Genomic DNA, 22,047 nt, shown 5'->3' on the forward strand with positions numbered 1-22,047 from the left:
CAAGAACAAATTAGTAATTCTTTATTTCCCATTCAAATAAAACTTTAACCACAACTTTAAAAAAAATTTAAATACCTGATTGTTCTATGATTTGTCCTTGTAAAGTTACAACTCTCCATCTCTTGTTTTTCTGGAACGCAACCCTTGTAGCCTGGTCCAGGTTATTAGCTACCAAAGTGTCACGTAATGCAAAATAAAAAGCATTGCGAACCTTCTCATCTTTAACTTTTACCATATCAAACAAGCGAGGAATGTTTTCAGGAGTCTGGATTTTTCCCATGCTTTTCTCCCATACTGTCATCTGGAAGGATTAAAACCACCACAAAACCAGTAAACTAACCATCAAGAACTGCACAGGTCCTTGATATACCTCTTTAGTTTACTTTCATAGATCTTTGTTCATATTTTAATTGTTTTCAAATACTTTATTACAACACTGCAATCATATACAGGCTTATTCAAATAAAGCTCCCGGAACTCCACAGGGTTTACTCTCTAATAAGTGTTTGAACCTGAAGCACCATTTTTCCCTTATGTAAATCTATGTTATGCAGATTATGTAACTCCTAGTATGTATTTACTCTTATATTAAAAACTGAGACTTTGTGATGTTTATTACAAACATGAGCTGTCACTAATAAGACTATTTTAACAGGCTGTAATAAGATACTATTTATACAAATATACCTTACTGTATTTGTACCTATCATATATAAAACAGTTTTACTATTATAAGCCATTTTAAAATCTAAAAAATGACACTGTAAAAACCAGCTGAACATAGTAATATAAAAACAAATCTATATGCAACTTCAACTTATTCAACTTAAAAAGTTATCTGTTAAAAAAAAGTTATTACAAACCTTGTCAAGCCCTATAAATGTTGCCACTCCAATGTTTTCCTTCTTCAAAAATTTAACACATTCTTGAGCGGTATCCATGGTGTCGACTACAATGTGATCTAACGCTCCACATGATGATGAAATTGCAACATCATACTTCTCATCTATGGCTCCCAAGTCACCCTAGTAGCAAGAAAAGAAAGCACTTAGGTTAGTAATATAAGTACCAGACATCCAGTCCTAAGCATAATTGCATGTAAGTCCCATTGGTTTTAATGGGTCTCATCCCTTAACATAAAAGAACTTCTCACGTTGTCGTTTTAATGTCCTTTCAGACTGCTCCCATGATTTAGGGTAGAATTTAAGCAGAACTCTCTCCTGAAAGCTATGGGGGAAAAGATGTTAACTAAGAAATGATGGGTCAGAACAAATGCGATGGGGTAGTATCTCAAAAGGCAGTTGCTCAAATTTGCATACTGTTCTGGCTAATCTATTCTTAAAGTAGCTACACTTGGGCAGAATGCATAATAGGTTCACAGGGCACTTTGGCAATCAGCTTCCAGACTGGAGAAGAGACAATGAAATATTACTGTATTGGCCCGAATATAAGCCACACTTTAAACTTTTCATGATTGGAATTTGGAGAAAAAATGTGCAGCTTATATTTGCGACCTTATGCCACTGGCAAAGCGGCACAGCTCCCCCCACCCCACCCAGAGAGCAAGGCAGACCGGGAGCATGGGGCAACAGCGCTCAGCCCTCCCGCCGCTCCCAAGCCTCCCCTGAGCTGTTGGGGGGAAGGCTGCTGGCAAAGCGGCGCAGCTGCCCCCCAGGAAGCAGCCCAGGAGTGTGAGGGAATGGTACCCGTAGTCAGGTATTGTCTTTTTCTCTCCCCCTCCCCCCATGAATTTTATGTTGGGAGTCATTCTGCAAATGTAGGTGAATGCAGAAAAAAGGTAGCTTGGTTACATCCAGAGATGCTGGACAATGCTGCTGCCCAGTATTTTTGCATGTTTCCTTGAAGACTCAGAGAGGCTGAGTAACCTTTTCTTTAATTTGGAAATCAACTTTTGTCTTGGAGAAATGATTGTGCATGCAGTCCTCTCAAAAGCTGCCTCAGCGTCTTGGGTTTACCAAGTACGACAACTTCCCCTGCTAAATATTCTCACTAACCAAGTTAGCCTGCTCAGATAAAGGAAGAGAAGAAGTACCACTGTGTAGCTATCTGAAGGTTAGCTTTACATTGCCAGTGCAAGATCAGGTTGGGTAAACCTTGTAGCCCAAAGCAGAAACAGATCTTGGGGGAAGCAGGTACCTCCCATAAATTAAGTCTGCGTATTCACCAAGCTCAAACAGGCCATACATTATTAATATATAAGGTGATTGAAGAGAAAAAACACCTACTTCTATAGATCTAAGAGAAGCTGAGTGGAATGACAAACTGCCAGAAAACTTCCTATTTATGTAAACCTTCATGGCCCTTCAGGCAGCTAGAGTGCTAGGCCTGCTCCAAAGGTTGGCAAGGATCTGGACAGCTGGTTGTGACAACTAATTATTGTTGTCTATGGAACCTTCATAGGATTGGGCATGAAAGCTGGGTCTGCCCTCAACACTACCCTATCCTTATGAAAAACACACAAATGTTGTACAGTGGAGACTGGAGAAAGCATTCAGCTCAGATACCCTGCAGGAAGAGGTGATAGCTACTTGGATTTTAAACACTCTTAGGGGCACTGTCATAAATGATTCAAAGGCGGTCTCTGGAGAGCTGAGAAAACCCTGTACAGTGGTACCTTGGTTCTCAAACTTAATCCATTCCGGAAGTCCGTTCCAAAACCAAGACGCGCTTTACCATAGAAAGCAATGCAAAACGAATTCATCTGTTCCAGACTTTTAAAAACAATCTCTAAAACAGCAATTTAACATGAATTTTACTATCCAACGAGACCACTGAGCCATGAAATGAAAGCAATAATCAATGTACTGTACTATAAAATAAATAAGACAGTATTGTAGATGATAAAAATTAAAATTACTTTTTTTCCTTACCTGCGCTGATGATCGTCATTGTTCGGATGGGGGGCTTTTATCCATTTCCACAGTCACACAATCAATCAATCAATCAATCAATCAATAGCTGAACTGGGTTCCACACAGTCACAAAAACAAATCAACCGAAAAAGCCTCAAAAACAAAAACACAAAATAAATAGCAAAAACAAAAGCACCAAACTTAACCCATTCTGGAAGTCCATTTGACTTCTGAAATGTTCGAAAACCAAGGCGCAGCTTCTGATTGCTTCAGGCGCCCCGGAAACAATAGCCAACAGCCACATCTGATGTTCAGCTTCCAAAAAATGTTTGAAAACCGGAACACTTCCAGGTTTTCAGCGTTTGAGAACCAAGGTACCACTGTACAGCTCTGCATTTCAGCATAGCTCTATGAAGGAAATGTTTCAGCGACAGATATGAAATTGTAGATGAGGCCAACTAAAAAGGGATAGAAGATATAATTGCTACGTATCTTTCTTTTGAGAGTGTTTACAAAGATCTTCCTGCAGGAAGAGAATGTCCCTAACTTTTGCTATCCAGAAATTGATCCCATTAGAACACCATACAATTCCATTAGAAGAACACCATGGAATAAAACACCTGAAGGAGACAAATTTCTAAGCTGTACTAAAGGGAAGAGGGGATGTCTGCGAACAACACATATGCTGCAACAGGTGAATGAGAAATACAATAAAACGCACAACTAAAGCTGGCCTGAGAAGAATGGGAGCTTGAGAATGATGTGACTACTTCAAGCAAGGCAGAATGCAAACTAAATTATGGGAGCTGCCTACTTCCCTCTAGTTCTATTCCTACCTTCAACCACAAAGTGGAGACATTACCCAATCTGACAACCTTTCACTGGCAATGGGGAAAAGAACAATACAGAAATGGCCAGAAAAACAAGAACTTACTAGTCTTCCATAAATTCCAGGGATTTTCCCAGACTTCATCTGTTGAAGTAAAACTTCAAGAACTCTTCCTCGACTTTTATTTATTGCCAATGAGCTTCTTGCTTCTTCTACTTTCTGACGCAGATCTTGAACATAATTCTTGATGTTTGCTTCATCTTTTACAAGTTTATTAAGATCATTCTCTTTCTTAAACGAAAAAGGCATTAAATTATTTTGTTTTTGAAAATTCCAGAAGTAGTTCATTACAGAATTGAGATTTTCTAAAGAAATAGTATTCCTCTAGTAACAAACTCCACTATAGAGGAACTAAGCTGGGGTTCCCAGACTTTCTGGGTTAACAGGCGCATTTGAACTTTTAATGTCTAGGAGATGACGCCATAATTATCACTTCTAGATGTCCTGGTGCAGAAGTTCCCTTATTCAGCTAGATCATGAAATATATCATTAAATAAACTTTTTCACTCAGTATCTGTTTCCACGTTTTTGGCCTGTATGAATATTCTAACAGTTCAATAGCAACTCTTTTCCACCTCCGTATCTTCCTGTTTGCATCACATACCACCTTGGGAAGTGGATACAAAGGATGTGTCAACAGCATACAAGGATTTTGTAGTTAGATGAAGAAACTGAATAGGACCTTTCAGGTCCTCAAAGAGATTATTTACAAAAAAAATGTTTTATTTGAAGAAAAAACTGGTGACATCCCAACGTATTAACACCCGCTGTAGAAATTGCACTGAGAGATGACCATCTAAACCCTACTCAGACTCTAGGATTAATGTCCATGTAAAAGGCATTTAACTGAGGCCATATCTTAAGGGACAGAATTAAATGGAGAATGTGAGTGAATTATAACTTGGGTGCAGGCCCTCAAGATGGAACCTATGAACTGCCTATCCAGCCTAGTGGGAGAAGTTATCCTATTCAATGAGTGTCCTTGACTCCACTCTATCAAACTAGTTTAATGTTAACGAGCAGTGTATTGATGCATGCTGCTCAACAGTCCCCAATTCCTTCACTTGTGTTGTTACTGCATTGGGGTGGGGGAATAAGCCAGAAGCTGGCTTCATGTTACGTGTGAAACAGTACTTGTAGTTTGTTTTCCCCTAACAAACCATGTGTGCTGGTTTGCACAGAATGCAAAACTACCCTCTGGCTTGTTTCCTTCCTAGAGGAGCAACAGCAGAAGGGGGGTGGGGGTGGAGGCGCCATCTAAGAAAGTAATTGTAGAGGAACTATGCAGGGTGTCTTTACAGGTTTTAATACTATTGATAGTAATAGTTCTGACAGTCTTAACACCAAACATTTCTGGGAAAAGTAGTAACACTTAAATTGCAATTAGAAGTTAAGCATTTCAGGAATATAAACAAATCTTCAGTAACGTCTAACCTTCTTTAGATCATGCTCAGCTTGAGGCAGTTTTGACTCCAGTTCTTTGATAGTGGCTAACCTTTCTTTAAGTGTTCCTGAAGCAGTCTGAAGAGCTTCTTCTGCTGCTTTAAACTGAGATACTGCAGTATTATGGTGACTAAGGTAGAGATCAAGTTCTGACTGTGCCACCTCCAAATTTGAACGTGCTTCATTAACCGTTTTGCTGAATTCCATGAGTTCTTTTTCTTTGTCCTATGAAAATGAAATTTGTAAAGGTCGTATTAAAAAAACCAAAACCTTTGCTCACAATTCAAGTGGTAATGCACAGATCCTGGCAATTCTCCCAGAATAGTTTTTCTCAGCTGCAATGCCACTCCTGAAAAGGAGAGATAAGCCAGCGACCCCCCCCCCAAAAAAAATCAGCTTCAGTGAAATGCTGATTGTCTTCTTTGCTCTTTGGGGCTTGGGGGGGGGGATAATTTTTTTTCTTCTTTATTTCCTCCCCTAAAAACTAGGTGCGCCCCATGGTCCAGTGCGCCCAATGGAGCGAAAAATACGGTAAGAAGCCCTCTCCATTTGTTTAGCTGGGACTGTTTGGCTCCTTTCATCCCAAAACCATCTCCTCCAATGAGCATTTTGGATAACAGTCTGAAAGTCTATATCAGAATTTGCTTTCTTTTTCACTCACACCTCATTGTTTCATCCCTTTTGCACCTGGTCTAGATTGGAAGGCATTATTTTAAACTGTAAACCACTTTGACAAAAATGCAAAATATAAAACACACTGCATAAACGACACAGATTAACTCAGATAGTTTCAGTTTATAGATACGTAGCAAGGGATTTAATCCAGCCATTCAAATAAATTGTCATGCAGCCCTTGCTTTGCACACCCATAATCAATACTGTTCTTCCTTTTGCTAACAAGCACTACATTTCCCTTACTGGAGAATAAAAATAGCATTATGCACAAAGACACACAAGCAGATCTGGTTATCTGAAAAACCAACCAGAGAGCCAGCCAGATTATGTCAACTGCCATTTTCCCTCTGTATTCTGGTGTTAATACAGGAAAGCGAAAATCAACCTCATATGCATGGATGCATGCATGGTTCATAGCTCCGTATTAGTTAAGCAAGAGATAAAAGCAGTGTTGAATCCACTTAGCATAGTGCAGCCAATGAATGTCCTTAGTAAGAAACACTGGCCTTCAAAAGGGGAAATGCTATAAGACAGTAATAATGCTCATATGTATTTCCAGGATGTTTAGTACAGTGCAATGGCAATGCCACAAGTGTAAGCAGGTGTCAGCTGCTTGCAGGGAAGTAATTGCTACTCGGCTGGCTGTTTAGTTTATTCTGCAATATACTTTAACTTCTGTTCTGACCGAGAAGAGATAAAGAGAGCCTATTACTTGGTTAATTATGCTGATTTGCTTCTAGACTCCAGGGGAGATAGCTGAATGCATCAAGTGTACAAACCTCTTTTTCATTCTGCAATCCTTGAGTTTCCTGCTTAAGACTGTCCATAACTTCTTTTAGTTTTTCCTCTACCCTTTTCTTTTCTTTTTCTAGAACCTCTCTCTTAGCTGTTGCTTCACCAATAGCAGATTCACTACGGGCAGGAACACTTCTCAAGTCTTCAACCTATGAAAAAGGTAATGTTATTTTTTTCAACTAGGGGAACAGTCTCTCCAACAGGGAAACCAGTTTCACCAAACAAACTGCACTTCACTGGCAGATCTATTAAGCACAATTGTTCATAGCACAGGGGGCTTAGAAGAATTATTTCATATTTATTTATTTCATAAAATGTATACACTGCTTGATCATAAAAACTCAAAGCTGTTTACAAAAAGATAAAACTATAAAATCAGGGGGGGAAATCACAACATATTAAAACAGATAAGAGCTACAGGAGTTAAAATTCGTATCAGCATTTCTAAGTATCTGGGTAGGCTTGTCTAAACAACTACGGTATGTTATTATCAGGCACCAAAAATACAGTGAAGGTGACTACTTGATATCTCCAGGCAGCGAGTTTCAAAGTATAGGTGCTGCCACACTGAACAATTGGGTTTTTACAAATGCAGAATAGGTATTACGTAGCACCTTGTAGTAGCACCAATTAAATATATTTGTTACACTTTATAAATTTAGATTGACAATAACATGAAGGTGTAACATGAAAAGTATCCTATTATTTTTCAGGAATATTCAGGCAATAAGATACACACTAAAGCCTCTTTTGCAATTTTTTCCTTGACACATTTGCTCATGACGAATTCATTTCCTTTCTTACTCAGGAAAAGATCACTTACCAATAACTGGTTCACTAGAGACCAATTTCAGCTACTTTGGGAGTTATCCAACTAACACATTCCATCTGCACAATAATTTCTGCTTGTGTGAAGGATCTCCACCCCCCTTCCTGCACACACCCTTCACCATCCCCCAAATCTGCTCTGGAGGCTTGGTGGAACCCCTGGAACAGATTTAAGGGGGCAGGGAAGGAAAGTTCCGTTACACATGCAAAAATCCTTGTGCTGGCAGAACACATTAGTCAGATATCAACAAGAGAGCTGCCAGAATTGTATAACCTTTTGCAAAGCACCTGCACTTATGTGGTAGCCCATGTCTATTGCTCAATATGCCTGTCTAAGTAGAAAAGTACAGGCTAGAGAGGCAGCAATCATCGTAAGCTGCTGTTGTTCAAAAATGTGGGGGCACATTGACCCCATATGAAGAAAACTGCCTTGGGTAGGCACAATCATTCTGGAATAACTGGCCAGTATCACCCGGCCATGAGTCAAAGAATGTTGGGAAAGTGGCTTCCTTATAGAGGCAACCCAGATTGTGGAATTCCTCATCCTAGGAGATCCACCTGGCTGTTCTTCCTCCCCCCCCCCCCACCTTTAGTGTGTTGGGTTTTTTTTTGTTTTTGCCTTAAGACCTTATTGGTTAGGCAGACATTATAGTTGGCTAGATGACAAGGTTTGTCATTTTTGGATTGGTAATGTGCACCTGTCTTTCAACTTTTTGTTCTACGATAATGGTTGTTAAAAGGGTTTCGTGTTTAATCTGTTTTGGGTGTTATATACAAGCCAAGCAGATATAAACTTTTCAATAAATAAAGTTAAAAATGATTTTATTGCACAAGAGATTATACAGGAATCCCTCCACTTACACAAGGGTTACATTCCAGGGCCCTGTGTCCATAAGTGAAATTGTGTAAAGTGGGGAACACTCTCTCAATGCCTATTTTCCACTGCTCTCCAGCTCCCCCTATCCCAATTCTCTCTCCAATCCAGACCAAAATATAGAGTTCATGCTCTGGGGCTGGAGGACACGAGGGAAAGCGGCTGCTGCACTACCTCACTTGGCACTGTGCTACCTCACTTGGCAGTGCAGTTGCTGTTGGAGCTGTGTGAATGAACTGGTGGAGTCAATCCAGCACTCCCACCAGTGTGCTTTGTGCACCCCCAATCTCCCTGCTGCACCCCTCCCAGTAAGGTACCCCTGCCCGTTCGGGCCAGTCTTGCCAGACTCTAGGGTTGTGCGCTCATCTCACTCTATAGGCCGGGAGCCAGCGCTGTCCGCAGACACTTCCGGGTCACGTGGCCAGCGCGACAAGCTGCATCTGGAGAGCCAGCGCAGCACACGGAACGCTGTTTACCTTCCCGCTGGTAAGCGGTCCCGATTTATCTACTTGCACCCGGAGGTGCTTTCGAACTGCTAAGTGGGTAGGCGCTGGGACCGAACGACGGGAGCGCACCCCGCCACGGGGATTCGAACCGCTGACCATGCAATCGGCAAGTCCTAGGCGCTGAGGCTTTACCCACAGTGCCACCCGCATCACCCCTCCCAGTAAGCAGCAGTAATTCCACTGCAGAAAGGTTGCTGCTGCGGCACTCCACTGGGCCTCTTCTACTAGGAAGCATCCCACTTAAATATAAAAGTCTTACTTCAGAGTATAAAATATTTTAGGCTTGGGCTCCAGATTTTATTCTTAAATTTTTAATAGAACATTGAGAAAACGCTTTCAGATAGATAGCATAATGAAGCAAACACTGACCTTTTGAGGTCAATTTTCAATAGTATTTTGCCTAAACATATCAGAATGAAGTTTACAGGCGTACCTTTTCTTTATCCTTCTGAAGCTGCTTCTCTAGTTTTTTTGACTTGCTTTTTGCATGTTTTAGTTTTTCCCTTACTTGAACATCCTCCAAATCGAGCTGCTTAAATGTATTTTTATTTTCTTCTATGAATGCTGTGATTTTATTGAGTTTTCTAGAAAAAGGGGAAACATACCAATTACCTTTTTAATCAGTTAAAGACGGTATGATCAAACTAAGCTAGTTTTTTTTTAAAAAAACTTTTACAAAGTGTGTACACACACACACACACACACACACACAGTGGGACCTCGGGTTAAGTACTTAATTCGTTCCGGAGGTCAGTTCTTAACCTGAAACTGTTCTTAACCTGAAGCACCACTTTAGCTAATGGGGCCTCCTGCTGCTGCCGCACCACTGAAGCACGATTTCTGTTCTCATCCTGAAGCAAAGTTCTTAACCTGAAGCACTATTTCTGGGTTAGCGGAGTCAGTAACCTGAAGCGTATGTAACCTGAAGTGCATGCAACCTGAGGTACCACTGTATGGGGTGTTAGGGAAGGGGTAGTATCTCTGGTGGACATTGTGCTCCTTCTGGAGTAGCTTGTCTACCTTAGGTACCTACCTTGCACTCAGCATTCACATTTGGCTCCTAGAAGCTGTCAGAATACAACAGCAGCCCCACCCCAGGTAGCAGTTTTACTGGCTGGCTAAACCAGGCGAGGGTAGCTGATGGATCTCAAATCCTTAGTGAGTTAGGGACATTCCCTGCATTCAAACACAGACTCTGGCAGATTGGGCAGACAAGACCAATATTGGGTCCAGTGGTCAAAAGGACGGTTTCTGCACGTGGTGTAGAGGGAAATGAAGAGCAGATGGGGCTTGTCAACCTGGGAAGGTAACTCATCAAGGAGAGAAAACTAATCGTAAACCTCTGCTGCCTTGTGGGATATACTTTGGGGGAAGAAAAGGCTAAGGAGTAAACTATACACAAATCCAGAGTGGACTCCCTAAGACAGTTGGATGGTGCCTTGTACGTCTCCTTCTGGCAACTGCTGCAGCCAAGCTGGTGCCAACATATTGCCGAGGGGGGTCTTGTCGTCTGGGCAGCCCACGACCTCCATACACACTTCCCAGGCTTGTGCCTTGGGGAGGTCACCTCAGTGGTCTGACTTCACTCCTGGAGGTACACTCCACTGTCTCCCGAGACAGATGGATGACAACAACAAAGGAAGCAAAGTGTCATGCTCATTGCACAAAATGCACCACTGCTTTAACAGCAAAATGAGTCATCTTTCAAATATTGTTAACGCCTGCAAAGTAATAGAATTAATAATGTTTACTTTTCAATTTCTTTCAGAGCTTTATTCTTATCTTTCTTTTCATCTGACAGTTTACTGCTTTTCTCATTAACTTCTTTAGTATCTTCATGTATTTCTTCTTTCTGGGTCTCCAGTCCAGTTATCTGCTTCTGCAACTCATAACTTTAAAAAAAGGAAAAGAAAGGTTTCACGCGTCTGATAATGCAGACAATTGTTCCCATCATAATAAAAAGATACTAAAATAGTTGGGAGAGATCCAACATTGATTCTGCTAGGACCCTCCCCAGGGTCCTCTAGTTCTAACTAGAACTGACCAACCACTCCAGGACATTCACAGGACACATGACAGCAAAGTTTGCTATGCAAGCACCGCATCACCCATTTGCATTTATCAACCCAAAAATTAGCAATATTAAGGAGGAGGATTTATTTCCCCAAAATTTAGAGCAACTGAAGTTAGTCAAAGTAAATAAATCACTTTGGGGTGTCTATGCCATACTATTCCCCTCAAGTAAAATGTATTTAAGAGAAGTAGCATCATACCACTTGAATCTAAAAGCAATGTGTTAAATCAAGACTAAGTTAGGTACAGTTATGTTCCACTTTCCCACTTATTTCAGTGGGGACTAAATGCAACTACCTTTAGAGCCAACACATTGTATTTACTATGATGTAGAGCAGGGGTTGTCAACCTGGTCCCTACCGCCCACTAGTGGGCATTTTAGGATTCTAGGTGGGCGGTAGGGGGTTCTACGGCACAAGCTGAATCCTCCTTCCATTGAGCACTGGTGGGCGGTAAGGAAATGTTACCATCAAGAAAGATGCATTAGTGGGCAGTAGGTATAAAAAGGTTGACTACCCCTGCTGTGGAGAAACAGCAGCACAACTAGCCCAAATCTTCAACTTCCCTCTGATCTAATTAGAGGGTGTAAAGAACACACATTAAATCATATCAAATGATGCTACTTACATGTAGTACTGACAAATCTTATTCTTTTCTCTGAACATTTTGTTTTCCAAAGAAAGAAATTCAAGTGCTTTGTTCCGTTCTCCTTCCAAGGCATCTTTCTCTTTTTCCACCATTTTAACTCTGTTCAACTAGACAGAATATTTCATAAATAATGGTTGGTTTAATGCACCAACCAGATATGCACACCATAAAACACTTTATATGAAATAGGAAAGAAGAGAGCTTTACAGAACATAACACACTATGGGCACAAACCAGTAGAATGACAGGAATTGTGTTTTTCTACTGCAATCACCCAGCTCACTCTGGTCCAGGAAATATCAGTTCCCTCTCTCCCACAGTATATGCAAAATGTAATCCTGAAACTTGCAAAGGCTTATCAAAAAGATAATGCTAAATACTATCCTAAATATATTAATTCAAATCCTCAGAGAAAGCATTATTGCTTACACAGTGGAAGCAGTACCAACCACATACAAGAGGGTGGGTGTTAGGAGATTTGAGAGGAACCTTAACAAGGTTTGCAAAAGTACACAATATATTTAGAGTAAACACCCAACTCTCCCAAAAGCCCCATGACAATCAAACATGCTCAGTGGCCCTAGAAATCCAACTTTAAAATGCACAAACGGGAAACTAGAGGTAAGGAGTGAAGTGGAGTATCTGGGAAGACACACCTAGATATATAAAAAAATACATAGAAAGAACCATGTCATTGTCTCAACTGGCCACTTCTTGGGTTCACATTGAGAAGTCATTTGTGCAGCCTTTTCTGACTCAATACCCCAAAGGGGAGGGGGAGAAAACAGGGAATAGATAGGTAAGTCCCAAGAAAAAACTGGCAGTGCTCTGCCAGCACAGACTCTAGGACACAGTCAGGACTAGAATTGGTTCTCTCTCATGCAAGAACACTTTCCTCCACTGTAGGAAAAGCTGTATTTTTAAATGACCCCAAGGATGGAAGACTGACTAGGCTATAGGAATCAATGGGCAATCCAGAATTTTAATGTAGCTTGAATTGTGTCTCTCCCTCTTCCCATGAAGAAACACAGCCTAATGAGGACTGAGCACATTCAGTGGCCACAGAATACTGAATGCTGGTGAGTAAGAGCTGAAGAGGGGAATAAAATGAAATGGCTGGAATCCTGAAGAGCAGCACTCCACACAATACTTATTTTATTCTATACTTTAAAAACAACAATTAGTAATCCAAAGTCTTACCTTCTCACCCCTCTGTTCATTTAATATTTCAACTTTTCGACATAATATTTGAATGGGCTCTTTTAATCGTTCTGATCCTATTATGTCTTCTAAATATTCAAGCATGCCTTCATCATGTACATTCTGCCCTTTTGGTTTCATCATCGCTATTTGTTCAACTTCCCCCTAAAAGATGATTTGGTAACAATTTTGTAAGACCTCTATTCAAAACCACAAATGTAGTTGCTCCTAGCTACAAGTGTGACAACAATAAGGAATGTGTACAATTAATATGTTTGTAATTTGAGATCTTAAATAGGGAAAATTCACAAAACTCTGAGTTAATGGCATTTTCACTGAAGCATATGTGATTTTTTCTGAGATCCCTATTTATTTTTATCCCACCCACAGGCGCCTCAGGCAGCAAACAATATATACCTACAATTACAGTATCATAACAGAGGTATAATAAATTATGAGGAGGCAACCCATACAACTGTTTTAGATTTCACATAAACTGAATTTCTTCTACAAGGGTGGACAACTGACCAGGCCTTTCCATTTGCCCCTCATTTGCACAAAACACTAGAAGTGAAGTAGACTGCACAACTGAGCTTTAACAAAGTGGACCAAAACATTTAGCTTTCACATGTACTCCTATGGCTGAGGCCTTTGACAGAATTTAGTTTCACTTTAAAGAAAAATCAGGACTTACCATTATGTTTAAACCAGGGGTAATGGTTTAAAGCAAACTGCTTAATTTTATAATGTTGTGTGTTATGAAACTGACTTGTTAAACTTACTGAAATTTGTTTTAGGGCAGAACCCCTACTTCAAACATAAATTACAAGGCAAGATTCACAAAAAATGAAATTTAGCCTTTCCTCCGGCCCATGTGAGAAGTTTGGAGAGGGGAGTAACTGGGACTCTTTGCTTAGGCTTGTCTACACAGCACTAAACCATGTTTCAGCTTTGCATGCAAATACAGCCAATTTGTGTAACCAGTACCCCACACAGGGGTGGTAATGTTAAGACCCGTACCTGTACACATCTCTCAAAGACAGGCTCACAATGGACTACTGCAGGTCAAATTAGTACAAAGGTGGTGAGAAATAAATAAATAAATAAATAAATAAATAAATAAATAAATAAGTTCAATCTCTGGCTTTGGAGAATAGACTTTATTGTCTAGCCCAGGGGTCTGCAACCTTTAAGACAAAAAGAGCCACTTGGACCGAAGAAAAAACAACTGGGAGCCGCAAAACCATTGCGACATTTAAAACAGTGGGGAGTGTCAGGGCACACAATGCACCTCCTCCCCTTGCTAGTATCCGCCCCGGAGCCGCGGCAAAGGTGTAAAAGAGCCACATGCGGCTCCGGAGCCGCGGGTTGCTGACCCCTGGTCTAGCCTATGGATCAGAAAGAGTGTTTTCTTTAATACAAATATTTAATCACTCTTGGAAACCATAATATCTTGCCAACATGAAGGAAACGCTGAGCATGCACACCTATATCTACGTGTTAAGAAAATATTATTATCAAGTACATATAATATTCGTAAGATATTATGCAATAGTTTATAATCTGCCTTTTAAAAAAGGCAGTAATAATCTGAATTATTGGAGGGCAATGTCAACAAGGTATGTACTTTTCAGTGATAGGCACCAAACAGGAAGACTCACGCCAAGTAAGTTTTTGATACTATAAGGTTTAAGGAAAGATTGCATATTGATTGATTATATGCATAAAATAACGCCAACTACTTTAGAACCTGAGCCAGTTATCTGTCATGGGCCCCTTGGCTCCAAGCAGGACCTGGCATGAATAGGCAGCCCCAGACTCAAGAGGAGGAAGCTGCAGCAAATGGGGACTGGAAAGGGGCCCACAAGGATTAAGGGAGAGAGGTCCTTTCCTTCTCTTTCTAGATGTCAGAGAGAAGAAAGCATATCTGCCAACCCCCTCTCCTAATGTGGAGTGCAGAACCTCATGTCAAAGGGAAAGACTTCAACCAGCCAGAGGATGCGGGCTGAACAGGAGGAGTGCTGGATATGGAGAAAGAAGGTGGTCTTGTCACCATCCCTTTCTGGGTGGGATCAGATGCACCTGCCTAGTTGAAGCATGCATGTTATGCACAACAGATTCTGAGAGTGAGTGTCTCACAGCCAATCTCCTGCTCTCTTGTCTTTAACAGCTTGGCAGGAGAGATGTGCTAACTGTTGGGACATCTTTGTAGTTTCTGTTCAGTTATGAACTTTTCACCTTTCTTATGTACCACAAAATAATGACTTCTGGCTCTTGTGCTTGCTGTTGAGCCTATATTACTATTAACCCAAATAAATATATTTTCCTTCCAGTCGTTTGAATTATTTGTTTGAAGATGGGAGCCTGAAAATATCTGGCTAACAAAGATAAAGTGGGCAAACTGTTTAATGCCTAAGGCCATGCTAAACCTTTATCATGACTGGTCAGGCCACACATAACAGCCACTCCTTACACAACAGTAACAGTCTGCAATTTGATATTACTCTAGTTCAGTCTGATGTTAGACTAGAATTAGTAACTATTACAATGGTTAGTTAAAAAATAATTGGGTAAGTAATTTCAGCAATGAAACTGGGCATATGCAACGAAAGTGGGACAAAAAAGAAAGAAAAAGGAAGTGAAGTGCAAGTTGAACCAAGTTGCATATTTTAGTCTGTCCAAAGGCTAGTAAAATTCCAGGAGAGAAGATTCTGTTCTATAACCTTTTAGTACTGAAAATCAGTCAACCCATCTAGGAACTGTAGTTCAGAATCCTCAGAGAACAGCAAAATAGCAATGGACATCATTTCTCCATCAGCTTCATTCACATGCCAAGGATGGGTGGATAAAGTCTTTTAGTTTTTAAAATTCATTGTAACATAGAGTTTTGAACATAGCATGAACATATGAACTACGCATACAATATATTGAGCTTGTATCAAACAGAGATTCTCTTATATAAAAATAAAAATGGTAGAATATTCACCTTTATAAAAAGGAAAAGTATTCTAAATATAGCCCAACAGCACACTTACGTTTATTATTGTGGGGTTGAACTGAGACACTAAGCTTCAGGAAAAATCATCTAATAACTCATCAGAATCAAGAGTCCACCTGGGAAATGACAAAACTACCTGAGCTCTACAACCTGTTCTCTACTGAAACCATGAGTATTAGCTAATACCAACCAACAAATTTTATATCCAACTCATAGAAATTGAAAGACACTGAATCCAGTACTTTTTAAAAATAAAATTCTGGGCACTTGAATACAAAGTATAGACAAAGAAAAGATCCAGATTTTAAAATAAAATACACTTACGTATGCAATTCATTTGCAGCCACTCTCTCAGTGCAGCTCAAGTCATACACAAACAGTAATTTATTTATTAAAACATATGATGTACAATTTTCTAAAATAAATACACTATTATTTATGCAATACATAAATGTGGACCCAACTTAGCTGAAAATAAGTATTTTAATTATTATATAAAGAAATCAGTATGGGTTTTAGATATGTTATATTAGAAGTGCAAACAGAAAACCCTGATAAAAATTATTCACACTGGGGACTTTCACCTGACATTATTTTAATATTTCATTAAGTGTTAAATAGCCTTTTTTCACTACTCTTCTGACAGGGACTTGTTAATTTCAGCTGGCAAAGCTATTTGCATTTTTGCATTATAAAAACAAATTACTGCATGCATAACACTGTTATAATCACCTCAAACATCGATATAATCATTAAAATAAAGAGCTACCATTTACACAATGGATTTTACTAATATGGATACTACTTCTAGTTTTTTAAAAAAATGAAGTTATGTTTTATTAAAAAAGGAAACAATGACTAAAGAATAATTTAATAAGCCATACATGACTGTATTTTTGCATGAATTTTATTCAATTTCTATATTTTATTTTGATTTGGTGTATGTATGTGTGTGTGTGTGTACACACACACACACACACACACACAGAGAGAGAGAGAGAGAGAGAGAGAGAGAGAGAGCGCAAAGAAATCCTTAATACTCACTTTCACTATTTTTAAAATACATAAAGAAAGGGAGGGGGGAACCATGACACAACCCTCAGATTCAACAGCAAAACACTTCTCTGGGTAACCAATACACACCAAATAAGTTTTACTGAAATATTACTGAATACTGTTTTTTAACATTCTGGATATTATGTTCTATGAAATGCAAATCAAACAGGTTGTTTTAAAATCATTATTTTTGCTATTTTATTAGTCACTTTACTCAAATGATTCAAAGAAACTTACAGATACAATAAAAATACTAACACCAGTTACAATATATTTTAAAATGTGTAGACACTCCACAGTGCACTATTTTAGGCTGCAAACCTATACCCAGTTTCCTCAGAATAAGCCTCAACTGAATTAAGTAGAACTTGCTTTAGAGTAGCCATGTATAGAATTGCACCGTTAAAAATATATTTGCTTTCACTGGGAGAGACTTAAGAAAGTGCTCAATACTTTCATTGAAATAAAGCATGTTAGTATGATTTGACTATGCTTAAACTGCACAAGCTCCAATATGCCTTTATAGTAATTTTGAGAAGTAAACAATGAAAGCAACCACTATCCCACATAAATGATTAAGAGATCTGTTGATAGACTTGGAAGAGCTATCCATTACAGTCTCTGTACTATATGTTCAAAAAATAAATGAAAGTGTAATAGTCGATAGGAACAATATTTTACTGCTTGTGTAATTTTTTAAAATCAGGCATACAAATTACAAATAATTGTCAGGAAAACTCAAGTTTTTGTTGTTGCTGCAATTATTCAACTGTGGCAGATTTTTCATAAGTTTTGTTTGGTTTCAGTAATAGATGTTAGCATACATCATACAAAATTTAAAAACTCACATGCAAAACCAAAAATCCTCTACTTTTAAATTATACCATAAACATGCAATATTTTTGAAACTGATCTGAGTACACCCTGACATACTTCAGTTTTATCTTTTACCAGTTTTAAGAAATTAGGTTGTTAAAAGCTGCATTGTGTACAAAGTAAATTCAATTTGTGATGTGCAGATTTAGGAACTTGTGTGATTTTAAAGCAAGAATAATGGCATATTTTTTTCAAAAATCATAGCAGAGTAATACTACAAATAACTGGTATAAGTTATACATTGAAGGTAAACTTATAAAATAGTGTGGTGGTGTTTAGCAAATACATTTGAGCCTCATCCAGTTAAATGTTAAGCATTTTTTAGGTGTCACTGATTTCTAAGGGGGAAAGTTTAACTAACTATAAGAACCAGGGAATTAAAATGATGAATTTGGCTGAATCATGCAACTGTAAAGTTGTTCTTTCTATTAAAATGCAGACAATTAAAAATATTTTCAAAGTTTTCAAACCTATGATGATTTTCAAGAAAAAAATGCATTTAAAATGTAATCAAAATATTGTTAAAATTATTTGTAAAATTTACTACGTATTTTAAAATTGATTATTTTTAGCTGAGCAAGGATGCTGCAGATTAACTGCTAACAACATTTTTCCTTCAAGTATCATGGATAGTAGACAACTAAAATATAACTTATCTTTTTATATAAACTGGGAAAGAAAAGATGAATATAAGACAAACCTAAAATTATAATAAAACTGACAGTTGCATCCAAGACTCACTGAACCAAGTTAGCTATAAGCTAGAATCCAGAACCCTCTCCATATAGATCATGTGACACAGTATCAAACAGTTTGTGTATAAAACTGCTATTCTATGTGAAGTAAGAACCATGAGAAAAAACAACTAGCTGCTGAGGTCAAGAACTATAATTACATCTTTACATTCACATATTTTGGCTGGGATCCAAAGGATTGCTTGCAGATTTTTTTTCAGGCACACCTAAACTCTGATATACTTCACACCCGCCGAACATGGAGGGGGCAGTTAACAGTGAGCTCCAACATTAAGTGAAGAGCTGCACGTGGTAGAAGAATAGGCAATCCTTCTCCCAGTGGAAGCCCTTTCCACTTATGCATGGGGATCTCTGGATTCCTGCTAAAATTTCTTATGAGTCCAAAACTGGTAGCCAAAGACTAGCAAGTCATAGCAGATGCCATACCCACAGGGGTCATCTTGTGCATTAAACTTATGCTGCTTGTTTAAGAACAGGTATTCATAGAGTCATTTCTGTGGCTCACCACTTGTGCAACATGGTCAGCCTCCGCCCTTTACTGCCCCATACAAAAAAGTCCCATGGGGTCCTCTGGAGCATCAGTCCACAGCTGGGAAAGCAAGTTAGCTAGAAAGTAAAGTTAGTGATACCCACCCCACATGCAGGAAGAGACCTCTTTTGATCTCTCTTGGGTTCTGCCATCTGCAATGAATGTTCATGTAGCCAGCCCAATTTAGTTTGCTGCCTTAAGTGCAGTCCAAATGGGCTGAGCATCCTGATAGGCCAACACATTAAAAACAGCCCCCTTTTATGTCTCTACCTACCAACCACACATGAAAATTAGTTTTGCATGAGATGGACAAATACTATTCAACTATAAACCCATCCTTCTGAGCCACATTGCCATTTAGTACCATTTAACCTACAAGTAAGGTTCTTGCTCAGTTTCTTTGAAGGTATACAGAATGGCACTGAGGGGAAAAAATCCATAGTTTAAAATAAAAAATACTAACCAATTCTTTGGTATATTGTGCATCATTAACTTCTAGTTACCACACTACTAGTGTGGCACAAAATTTTGAGAAAAGAGTAAGTTATTAGTTGAATAAACAATGCTTCATATAACGTTTTTCTAAGAGATAGGCCCTGCAATCCTATGATCCCTGAAGAAGAATCCCAGGGACTATAGCAGTGGTGTCCAAACTTTTTTCAAAGAGGGCCAAATTTGATGAAGTGAAGGGCTGCGAGGGCGGACCAAAGGGCCAACCACAGTTGTTGACCTTTTTTTAGATTGTTGAGCCACTGAAACAGACTTTGGACATGCCTGGACTATAGGAACCATTGAAACTCCTACTCTAAGTGAGAGGTACAACCGCAGAGAGGGAGCACTGACTGGAAACTTGTGGCCTTGCCCTACCAATGTTAGAGCTCCAACATCAGTTTGGCCAAAAAGGGGGAGTGCCAGAGATAGAACAAGGGAAGGCATGGATCTAAAGTCTTCCTAGTCCCTGACATGCCCCCAAATCAGGAAGAAAGCTACACTAGATCTAGAGTTAGTGTTGTCAATTTTGTTTCTACCGTTTCCAATACAGTGGTACCTCTGGTTACATACTTAATTCGTTCCGGAGGTCCGTTCTTAACCTAAAACTGTTCTTAACCTGAAGTACCACTTTAGCTAATGGGGCCTCCCACTGCTGCTGCGCCGCCACCGCGCGATTTCTGTTCTCATCCTGAAGCAAAGTTCTTAACCCGAGGTACTATTTCTGGGTTAGCGGAGTCTGTAACCTGAAGTGTATGTAACCCGTGGTACCACTGTAGAAGAAAACTGTAAAAAAGCCAAAATTCAACACAAAACTGAAGATGTATGAGCACAAGAGCGCTGCTCTGCTCTTACTTCTGCCCTGACAGTGTGAAACCTGAGAGGGTGAGCAGGGTATTGGGTAAACAAGCTTGACTGCCTTCCGTTCTGCCAAACCACTACCTAAATATTTATTAATGATGGTACTATCTTTCAGATAAATATATTAGTTCTACATAGAGGTTAAAATAAATTAGCCTATAGTTAGGTCCTTAGTGTGTAGATTGGTCTAAGAAGTATCTAAACTACAAATCAAAACTTGATTTAAGATTAGGAATTTTCTTAATTAAAGTGTCTAAATTTAAATTAAAACCACTTGCCTTCAAATGTTCTGGAAATTACTATACAAAAAGCTTCAGAAAATCAACTTAGTTTTACATTTAGTTATATCCCATTTTTGAAGTGGAGAGATAGAAGGAAAGAAACTAGCACAGAAATAGTACATATTATCACTTACAAAATCAAATATAAGCAACATTTCAATTACTCAGTTGTCCAATGAAAACAATAATACCATTCAAGGATGTAGCTTGCCAACCAATCATACAGGTTATCTTAAGTTATAAAGGTATGGGTGCTTAGAAAATAAGGCCTCTTTTTATAATACAAATAATTCAAAGAGCTGGAATATGGTAATAAATCTGTACATTATTTAACCTGGGGCATTAAAAATAGAGTCTTTTAGCATATTATATAACTAATTGTGAAAACAGGTATTTATTATTTTTTGAAGGGAAGGAAGTAACTATTATTAATCTTATAAAATGTGCATGCTGATGACACTCATTCATTGATTTCAACAATTCTGAGAAGCATACCTTCCCATTATGACGCATTCCCATTATGACACAATGAATAAGTAACCAATTAAATGAAGTACATTGAAAAAAATAATGCTAAATGAAAGTTGTGCAAATATTGGAGGAATGAGCATTCATTTATCCAGCTACTATAATTCCACACAAGGTTACGGTTTCTTATTCTTAACTATAAAACCAGTCTGATTTCTTCAAAGTTCAATGAAATTAAAATCTGATCCTGTCTGAATATGGTAAAAAAGGAAGCAACAAACAAATCTAAACAAATTCTTGTATCCAGTGCTAGAAATCCCCCAGGTGCCAGGTGTGTTTGTGACTGGCGCAAATCCAATTACAACCACATAGAGATCTCTGGATGCCAGGTTGGCGACTGACATTACCTTCTGGCTGGCCTCTTCAGCTTTCTTAAGCAGAAGAGCTTATTTACTGCATTTATATCCCACCTTTTTCTTCAAGCAGTACATGGTTCACCCTCCTCTAAAATTAATCCCTACGACATTGGGAGGTAGGCTAAGAGGCTGTGACTGGCCCAAGGTCACCCAGTGAGCTTCATGACCGAGTGGGAATTTGAACCCTGATCTCTCAGGTCCTAGTCAAACACTCTAACCACTATACCACACTGGCTTTCTACAGTACTTCTGCTATGGGGCAGATATATATATTAAACAGGTGAATAAATACAAGGAAAGCAAAAGGTCCCTTAGAAAAGGATCTGAAATATTTTCCTTCAACCTTGAATTTGTTTTATTCTGGGTTGTTTTATTTGATTTTCTAATGTGCTGTAAGCCGCATTGAGAAATTTTCTTTAGAAGAGAAAGAAGTTAAGAAATGAAATTAATAACAACAAACTTCACTGGTGGGGTGGAGAATGGCACCTAGACATTCTGTTGTGGCAATTGTAAC

At 38.9% G+C, this 22,047-nt stretch overlaps 1 protein-coding gene across 3 annotated transcripts in view; it reads right to left on the minus strand.

Moving 5' to 3' along the window:
* Positions 1–22,047, minus strand: part of SMC4 (structural maintenance of chromosomes 4) — a 38,562-nt gene that overhangs the window by 9,115 nt on the left and 7,400 nt on the right. For all 3 annotated transcript variants that reach the window (XM_077929814.1, XM_028731422.2, XM_028731421.2), the window contains exons 6-14: positions 12,805–12,969; positions 11,584–11,711; positions 10,635–10,775; positions 9,317–9,467; positions 6,660–6,824; positions 5,197–5,430; positions 3,808–3,993; positions 864–1,025; positions 76–301 (exon numbers count right to left, since the gene is read on the minus strand). In XM_077929814.1, the coding sequence (XP_077785940.1) occupies positions 76–301; positions 864–1,025; positions 3,808–3,993; positions 5,197–5,430; positions 6,660–6,824; positions 9,317–9,467; positions 10,635–10,775; positions 11,584–11,711; positions 12,805–12,969 (1,558 nt within the window). The remainder of the gene's footprint in view (positions 1–75; positions 302–863; positions 1,026–3,807; positions 3,994–5,196; positions 5,431–6,659; positions 6,825–9,316; positions 9,468–10,634; positions 10,776–11,583; positions 11,712–12,804; positions 12,970–22,047) is intronic.

The sequence above is a fragment of the Podarcis muralis genome, chromosome 6, assembly GCF_964188315.1.
Source record: "Podarcis muralis chromosome 6, rPodMur119.hap1.1, whole genome shotgun sequence".
NCBI lineage: Eukaryota > Metazoa > Chordata > Lepidosauria > Squamata > Lacertidae > Podarcis > Podarcis muralis.